This window comes from Dendrobates tinctorius, unplaced genomic scaffold, assembly GCF_039654945.1.
Source record: "Dendrobates tinctorius isolate UK_male_01 unplaced genomic scaffold, ASM3965494v1 ptg000182l, whole genome shotgun sequence".
Classification (NCBI taxonomy): Eukaryota; Metazoa; Chordata; class Amphibia; order Anura; family Dendrobatidae; genus Dendrobates; species Dendrobates tinctorius.
The window spans coordinates 2,868,956-2,878,139 of NW_027361849.1; the positions used below are offsets into that span (position 1 = coordinate 2,868,956).

The 9,184-nt window shown below is 58.1% G+C and overlaps 1 protein-coding gene across 5 annotated transcripts in view; it reads left to right on the forward strand.

The window, feature by feature from the left end:
* The window catches only part of SLC12A8 (solute carrier family 12 member 8), a 111,192-nt gene extending 105,838 nt beyond the window's left edge, over positions 1-5,354 (forward strand). For 3 of the 5 annotated variants that reach the window (XM_073551927.1, XM_073551928.1, XM_073551929.1), the window contains 3 exons: positions 4,393-4,510; positions 4,622-4,682; positions 4,780-5,352. In XM_073551927.1, coding sequence (XP_073408028.1) covers positions 4,393-4,510; positions 4,622-4,682; positions 4,780-4,942 — 342 coding nt within the window. In that variant the 3' untranslated portion in view covers positions 4,943-5,352. Of the gene's footprint in view, positions 1-4,392; positions 4,511-4,621; positions 4,683-4,779 lie in introns of all 5 variants that reach the window. The other 2 variants (XM_073551926.1, XM_073551925.1) reach the window with 2 other exon arrangements.
* Positions 5,355-9,184: the final 3,830 nt, after the last annotated feature.

Sequence of the window (9,184 nt, forward strand, 5' to 3'; positions counted from 1 at the left end):
GTCATTTATCGGGGTGAGTGCGGCTCTGATCGTTGGGTGTCATTTATCGGGGGGAGTGCGGCTCTGATCGCTGGGTGTCATTTATCGGGGTGAGTGCGTCTCTGATCGCTGGGTGTCATTTATCGGGGTGAGTGCGGCTCTGATCGCTGGGTGTCATTTATCGGGGGGAGTGCGGCTCTGATCGCTGGGTGTCATTTATCGGGGTGAGTGCGGTTCTGATCGCTGGGTGTCATTTATCGGGGTGAGTGCGGCTCTGATCGCTGGGTGTCATTTATCGGGGGGAGTGCGGCTCTGATCACTGGGTGTCATTTATCGGGGGGAGTGCGGCTCTGATCACTGGGTGTCATTTATCGGGGGGAGTGCGGCTCTGATCACTGGGTGTCATTTATCGGGGGGAGTGCGTCTCTGATCGCTGGGTGTCATTTATCGGGGTGAGTGCGACTCTGATCGCTTGGTGTCATTTATCGGGGTGAGTGCGACTGATCGCTGGGTCCATCTATCGGGGTGAGTGCGGTTCTGATCGCTGGGTGTCATTTATCGGGGTGAGTGCGGCTCTGATCGCTGGGTGTCATTTATCGGGGTGAGTGCGGCTCTGATCACTGGGTGTCATTTATCGGGGGGAGTGCGTCTCTGATCGCTGGGTGTCATTTATCGGGGTGAGTGTGACTCTGATCGCTTGGTGTCATTTATCGGGGTGAGTGCGACTGATCGCTGGGTCCATCTATCGGGGTGAGTGCGGTTCTGATCGCTGGGTGTCATTTATCGGGGTGAGTGCGGCTCTGATCGCTGGGTGTCATTTATCGGGGGGAGTGCGGCTCTGATCGCTGGGTGTCATTTATCGGGGTGAGTGCGGTTCTGATCGCTGGGTGTCATTTATCGGGGTGAGTGCGGCTCTGATCGCTTGGTGTCATTTATCGGGGTGAGTGCGACTGATCGCTGGGTCCATCTATCGGGGTGAGTGCGGTTCTGATCGCTGGGTGTCATTTATCGGGGTGAGTGCGGATCTGATCGCTGGGTGTCATTTATCGGGGTGAGTGCGGCTCTGATCGCTGGGTGTCATTTATCGGGGGGAGTGCGGCTCTGATCACTGGGTGTCATTTATCGGGGGGAGTGCGTCTCTGATCACTGGGTGTCATTTATCGGGGGGAGTGCGGCTCTGATCACTGGGTGTCATTTATCGGGGGGAGTACGTCTCTGATCGCTGGGTGTCATTTATCGGGGTGAGTGCGACTCTGATCGCTTGGTGTCATTTATCGGGGTGAGTGCGACTGATCGCTGGGTCCATCTATCGGGGTGAGTGCGGTTCTGATCGCTGGGTGTCATTTATCGGGGTGAGTGCGGCTCTGATCGCTGGGTGTCATTTATCGGGGTGAGTGCGGCTCTGATCACTGGGTGTCATTTATCGGGGGGAGTGCGTCTCTGATCGCTGGGTGTCATTTATCGGGGTGAGTGCGACTCTGATCGCTTGGTGTCATTTATCGGGGTGAGTGCGACTGATCGCTGGGTCCATCTATCGGGGTGAGTGCGGTTCTGATCGCTGGGTGTCATTTATCGGGGTGAGTGCGGATCTGATCGCTGGGTGTCATTTATCGGGGTGAGTGCGGATCTGATCGCTGGGTGTCATTTATCGGGGTGAGTGCGGCTCTGATCGCTGGGTGTCATTTATCGGGGGGAGTGCGGTTCTGATCGCTGGGTGTCATTTATCGGGGTGAGTGCGGCTCTGATCGCTGGGTGTCATTTATCGGGGGGAGTGCGGCTCTGATCGCTGGGTGTCATTTATCGGGGTGAGTGCGGCTCTGATCGCTGGGTGTCATTTATAGGGGGGGAGTGCGGTTCTGATCGCTGGGTGTCATTTATCGGGGGGAGTGCGTCTCTGATCACTGGGTGTCATTTATCGGGGGGAGTGCGGCTCTGATCACTGGGTGTCATTTATCGGGGGGAGTGCGTCTCTGATCGCTGGGTGTCATTTATCGGGGTGAGTGCGACTCTGATCGCTTGGTGTCATTTATCGGGGTGAGTGCGACTGATCGCTGGGTCCATCTATCGGGGTGAGTGCGGTTCTGATCGCTGGGTGTCATTTATCGGGGTGAGTGCGGCTCTGATCGCTGGGTGTCATTTATCGGGGTGAGTGCGGTTCTGATCGCTGGGTGTCATTTATCGGGGTGAGTGCGGCTCTGATCGCTGGGTGTCATTTATCGGGGTGAGTGCGGCTCTGATCGCTTGGTGTCATTTATCGGGGTGAATGCGGCTCTGATCGCTGGGTGTCATTTATCGGGGGGAGTGCGGCTCTGATCGCTGGGTGTCATTTATAGGGGGGGAGTGCGGTTCTGATCGCTGGGTGTCATTTATCGGGGTGAGTGCGGCTCTGATCGCTGGGTGTCATTTATCGGGGTGAGAGCGACTCTGATCGCTGGGTCCATCTATCGGGGGAGTGCGGCTCTGATCGCTGGGTGTCATTTATCGGGGTGAGTGCGGACCTGATCGCTGGGTGTCATTTATCGGGGTGAGTGCGGCTCTGATCGCTGGGTGTCATTTATCGGGGTGAGTGCGGCTCTGATCGCTGGGTGTCATTTATCGGGGGGAGTGCGGTTCTGATCGCTGGGTGTCATTTATCGGGGTGAGTGCGGCTCTGATCGCTGGGTGTCATTTATCGGGGGGAGTGCGGCTCTGATCGCTGGGTGTCATTTATCGGGGTGAGTGCGGCTCTGATCGCTGGGTGTCATTTATAGGGGGGGAGTGCGGTTCTGATCGCTGGGTGTCATTTATCGGGGTGAGTGCGGCTCTGATCGCTGGGTGTCATTTATCGGGGTGAGTGCGGCTCTGATCGCTGGGTGTCATTTATCGGGGGAGTGCGGCTCTGATCGCTGGGTGTCATTTATAAGGGGGGAGTGCGGTTCTGATCGCTGGGTGTCATTTATCGGGGTGAGTGCGGCTCTGATCGCTGGGTGTCATTTATCGGGGTGAGTGCGACTTTGATCGCTGGGTCCATCTATCGGGGGAGTGCGGCTCTGATCGCTGGGTGTCATTTATCGGGGTGAGTGCGGATCTGATCGCTGGGTGTCATTTATCGGGGTGAGTGCGGATCTGATCGCTGGGTGTCATTTATCGGGGTGAGTGCGGCTCTGATCGCTGGGTGTCATTTATCGGGGGGAGTGTGGTTCTGATCGCTGGGTGTCATTTATCGGGGGGGAGTGCGGCTCTGATCGCTGGGTGTCATTTATCGGGGGGAGTGCGGCTCTGATCGCTGGGTGTCATTTATCGGGGTGAGTGCGGCTCTGATCGCTGGGTGTCATTTATCGGGGGGAGTGCGGCTCTGATCGCTGGGTGTCATTTATCGGGGTGAGTGCGGCTCTGATCGCTGGGTGTCATTTATCGGGGTGAGTGCGGCTCTGATCGCTGGGTGTCATTTATCGGGGGGAGTGCGGCTCTGATCGCTGGGTGTCATTTATCGGGGTGAGTGCGGCTCTGATCGCTGGGTGTCATTTATCGGGGTGAGTGCGGCTCTGATCGCTGGGTGTCATTTATCGGGGTGAGTGCGGCTCTGATCGCTGGGTGTCATTTATCGGGGGGAATGCGGCTCTGATCGCTGGGTGTCATTTATCGGGGGGAGTGCGGCTCTGATCGCTGAGTGTCATTTATCGGGGTGAGTGCGGCTCTGATCGCTGGGTGTCATTTATCGGGGTGAGTGCGGCTCTGATCGCTGGGTGTCATTTATCGGGGGGAGTGCGGCTCTGATCGCTGGGTGTCATTTATCGGGGGGAGTGCGGCTCTGATCGCTGGGTGTCATTTATCGGGGGAGTGCGGCTCTGATCGCTGGGTGTCATTTATCGGGGGGAGTGCGGCTCTGATCGCAGGGTGTCATTTATCGGGGTGAGTGCGGCTCTGATCGCAGGGTGTCATCTATCGGGGGAGTGCGGCTCTGATCGCAGGGTGCCATCTATCGGGGGAGTGCGGCTCTGATCGCTGAGTGCCATCTATCTGGGTGAGTGCGGCTCTGATCGCGGGGTGCCATCTATCGGGGGGAGTGCGGCTCTGATCGCGGGGTGCCATCTATTGGGGGAGTGCGGCTCTGATCGCGGAGTGCCATATATCGGGGGAGTGCGGCTCTGATCGCTGGGTGTCATTTATCGGGGGGAGTGCGGCTCTGATCGCAGGGTGCCATCTATCGGGGCGAGTGCAGCTCTGATTGCTGGGTGCCATCTATCGGGGGGAGTGCGGCTCTGATCGCTGGGTGCCATCTATCGGGGCATGTGCTGCTCTGATCGCGGGGTGCCATCTATTGGGGGAGTGTGGCTCTGATCGCGGAGTGCCATCTATTGGGGGAGTGCGGCTCTGATCGCGTGGTGTCATCTATCGGGGCGAGTGCGGTGATCTGCCCCTCCTCTCTTGCAGGCCATCGTCTCCATCGTCATCATGTTTGTCATCCAGTGGGTCTACGCTCTGGCGAATCTCGGCGTCGCGGTTCTGCTCTTCTTCTATATCGGCCGGGTGAGCCCCGGGATGAATCCAGGTTGGTACCGAGTCAGACACCCGTAGGAGGCGGATGTGACGTGCGGCCTCCATTGCACAAGGTGGGCACCCAGCTTTCCAGGCCTCTGAAAGGTGATGCTTCTCATTTCAGGCGCGGCCGCGAACTTCAGCTTCTTCGTCTGGATCCGACTTTTGGCCGCGACGACTTTCAGGTTTGTCTTTAGGAGCGGGGGGGATGGCGGCCAGGACTCTGGATCTCAGATCTTTCTGTTGTTTCGTTTTTTGCTCACCCCTCCCCTCTGACTACAGGAAGAAGCCGTCCCCCGAACAGTTTGTGGTGACCCCGACTTTCGCTCATGTTGGCATGGAAACCACGCAATTGACAGAGGAGAACGCTGACTTTGCCTCTCGCGGGCGCTTCCACCACTCGTCTGTCATCAGCCAGGGCCATTTTATTAACCAGTTTAACTAGAGCCGGGGAAACTGCGGCCTCCAGGGCTGGACCACGTGCTGGCGGGCGGCCGGCACCACAGGAGGGCGCTGTGCTCACGGTGACTACATCACCATAGTGAAAGTATCGGGGTCCCAGCACCTGAGGTGACGCCGTGTCTGCAGGTCTTTGTGTCAGGTCACAGGCCGGCGGGTCGTCATTGACAGATGAGGTCAAATAAATGATTGGATTGGAGGAAGATGTGAGACGTGGGGGAGGGGCGGTGGCAATAAGCGTCGCCGTCACATGGCCGTGGTGGTCTCCGGTCACTCCTGTGATGGCCCCATTACATCTGCAGACATTGTCACCAGCGTCTCCCAGAGTCCGAAATGACAGTTTTTAGTATTGCGACACTCTTGGGGCTGATGACCACCTGTATGGCCATTACCGCTTCCTCAGGGGTTTTATGATCACGTCAGAGCCGACTATTGCAGATCTGGGAAACACAGCGACGCACAAACTCCGTGATGGTCGCCACTTCAGAGGCGCAGTTCTCTCAGCAGATTATTCCCAACCAACACAGGGTGAAGCTCAGGACGTGTGCGTGGCGTTTATGTCAGGTCCACCACACCACGGTGTTACCCCGCGCCGGCCCCCGTCATCACGGTGTTACCCCGCGCCGGCCCCCATCATCACGGTGTTACCCCGCAACGGTCCCCGTCATGGTGCTACCCCGCGCCAGCCCTCGTCATCACGGTGTTACCCTGCGCCGGCCCCCGTCACCACGGTGTTACCCCGCGCCGGCCCCCGTCACCACGGTGTTGCCCCGCACCAGCCCCCGTCACTACGGTGTTACCCCACGCCGGCCCCCGTCATCACGGTGTTACCCCGCGCCGGCCCCAGTCACCACGGTGCTACCCCGCGCCGGCCCCCGTCATCACAATGTTACCCCGCGCCGGCCCCCGTCATCACGGTGTTACCCCACGCCGGCCCCAGTCACCATGGTGCTACCCCGCGCCGGCCCTCATCATCACGGTGTTACCCCGCGCCAGCCCTCATCATCACGGTGTTACCCTGCGCCGGCCCCCGTCATCACGGTGTTACCTCGCGCCGGCCCCAGTCACCACGGTGCTACCCCGCGCCGGCCCCAGTCACCACGGTGCTACCCCGCGCCGGCCCTCATCATCACGGTGTTACCCCGCGCCGGCCCTCGTCATCACGGTGTTGCCCTGCGCCGGCCCTCATCATCACGGTGCTACCCCGCGCCGGCCCCAGTCACCACTGTGTGACCCTGCGCCGGCCCTCGTCATCACGGTGTTACCCCGCGCCGGCCCTCGTCATCACGGTGTTACCCCGCGCCGGCCCTCGTCATCACGGTGTTACCCCGCGCCGGCCCTCGTCATCACGGTGTTACCCCGCGCCGGCCCTCGTCATCACGGTGTTACCCCGCGCCGGCCCTCGTCATCACGGTGTTACCCCGCGCCGGCCCTCGTCATCACGGTGTTACCCCGCGCCGGCCCTCGTCATCACGGTGTTACCCCGCGCCGGCCCTCGTCATCACGGTGTTACCCCGCGCCGGCCCTCGTCATCACGGTGTTACCCTGCGCCGGCCCTCATCAACACGGTGCTACCCCGCGCCGGCCCCAGTCACCACGGTGCTACCCCGCGCCGGCCCTCATCATCACGGTGTTACGGTGCGCCGGCCCCCTTCATCACGGTGTTACCCCGCGCCGGCCCCAGTCACCACGGTGCTACCCCGCGCCGGCCCCAGTCACCACGGTGCTACCCCGCGCCGGCCCCAGTCACCACGGTGTTACCCCGCGCCGGCCCTCATCATCACGGTGTTACCCTGCGCCGGCCCTCGTCATCTCGGTGTTACCCCGCGCCGGCCCTCGTCATCACGGTGTTACCCTGCGCCGGCCCTCGTCATCACGGTGTTACCCTGCGCCGGCCCTCGTCATCTCGGTGTTACCCTGCGCCGGCCCTCGTCATCACGGTGTTACCCTGCGCCGGCCCTCGTCATCTCGGTGTTACCCCGCGCCGGCCCTCGTCATCACGGTGTTACCCTGCGCCGGCCCTCGTCATCACGGTGTTACCCTGCGCCGGCCCTCGTCATCTCGGTGTTACCCCGCGCCGGCCCTCATCACGGTGTTACCCTGCGCCGGCCCTCGTCATCACGGTGTTACCCTGCGCCGGCCCTCGTCATCTCGGTGTTACCCCGCGCCGGCCCTCGTCATCACGGAGTTACCCTGCGCCGGCCCTCGTCATCTTGGTGCTACCCCGCGCCGGCCCCAGTCACCACGGTGTTACCCCGCGCCGGCCCTCATCATCACGGTGTTACCCTGCGCCGGCCCTCGTCATCTTGGTGTTACCCCGCGCCGGCCCTCATCATCACGGTGTTACCCTGCGCCGGCCCTCGTCATCACGGTGTTACCCTGTGCCGGCCCTCGTCATCTCGGTGTTACCCCGCGCCGGCCCTCATCATCACGGTGTTACCCTGCGCCGGCCCTCGTCATCACGGTGTTACCCCGCGCCGGTCCTCATCATCACGGTGTTGTAAAGTCTATTTTACATGTCCATCTGATTTTTCTATTCCTTTTCCAGTTTTCAGCTGATTAATGAGTTACAACTATAAAGTTGCCATTTTTTGCACTCGAGATCCCCCCGGGGTGATTTTATTTACGCCTGGACTATCTGTGTATATTGCCCCCTTTTAGACGGGTATGTGACTTTTTGAGCTAAAAAGTTGCAAAATAAGCTAAAAACGCAATAAAGAACATTTCTGGTTTTGCTCAACATTCATGAATCTTGGGGCCGTTTTGTAGAATTTGGTGCAAAAAATGTCAATAAATACCACAAGGCAAAAAGAAAAAAAAAAATTAACTTAAAAAAAAAGAACCAATGATGGGGGAACTTAATTTTGGGCATACCCCTCTTACCTCCTCTCCAGGACGGCCCGAGTGCAATCAGGAGTTCCCACTTTTGCTTGGGGTTTGCCTAAACCTTGTTCTTTTTGTGTTTGGTTCACTCATTGGGCAGAATTGTGACTTTTTACAATAATTCAGGTACCATGGCGTCACAAGGCACCGCGACTCATCCCCCTGCAACTCAAACATGCGTAAGTGCCGCTCACATCCTAATGTGCATGGCATCATCCGTAATGTCAGCGTAGCCCCTCAGTGCCTCCACCTGCCCTGTGCGGGGTCTCTGCCGCGCCGCCCCTGGACGACATGCCGGCTGTGAGCGCCGTCTGAATGTTGTGCTGATTCCTCCCACAACAGAATGTCAAGAAAAGACCTTTTACACAGTTTCTGCGGATTCTGGAATGTTCTGCAGGTCCCGGCGTCTCCTGCGTTACCAGCAACAATACACAGGGCGCAGCGCCATCACAACGCGGCGTACAGAAGTGGAATCCAGCGGCAGGACGGAGGAATGTGTCCGACCGCGGATCTGTGATGTAGGATCCGGTGAAAGGAACAAACATCATTTGGAACAGTTTCCACCTGTAAAAAGTTTTTTTCAAGGAAATCTGTTCTACAGAAAATAACAAAAAAGACTTAAATGAGGAGAGAGAAGAGGAGGGGGAGTGGCGAGTTGGCGGAATCGAATGTGGCCAGGTGCGATAAGGTCAATAATGGAGTGGAGGGTAAAACCGACACAGTGTGACATTGGGGATAACCGGCATCGGTGAGGAGCTCTCATACAAGGGAGGCAGCAGTTGGTCTAGTGGGGTGAAAGGGAAAGATAAGTGTAAGACCGGCCATGAGTTCTTGAAGCAGGAGGAGTGTTCCAGTTGTGCCATTGTAAAATTTCATTAATGTGTCTCTTCCAAGTAAGTATGTGTTCTGATCTCTTGTGTTTGTGTAGATAAATTCATCCGGAATCTGGACCGTAAAGGACGTGCCACGACTCTGTTGTCGGGTCTCCTGAGACCAGGGCCTCCTTCCCTGTCCCTAACACTAGGGGCACCCTAGCTCACTCTGTTCCCCCGATTACTTCTGATGGTGAAGATTAGCGATGAGCAAATTTATTCGGTTTCGAATATGATCGGATTCGAATTTTACTTTTACATTATTCGTCGAACACAGCCGAACATCATTAGAGTCAATGGGAGCTGAAATTTCTGACTATGTTAGGAACCGAACATAAGACATAAATTCGGCACGAAGTGTTCGAATATGGCCCAAATTTGTCAAAATCAGATTCAGACCCAAAATTCGCTCATCTCTAGTGAAGATGTCGGGGCCACTTACCTTGCCTTATCTCTTGAACCCGCCCTCAGTC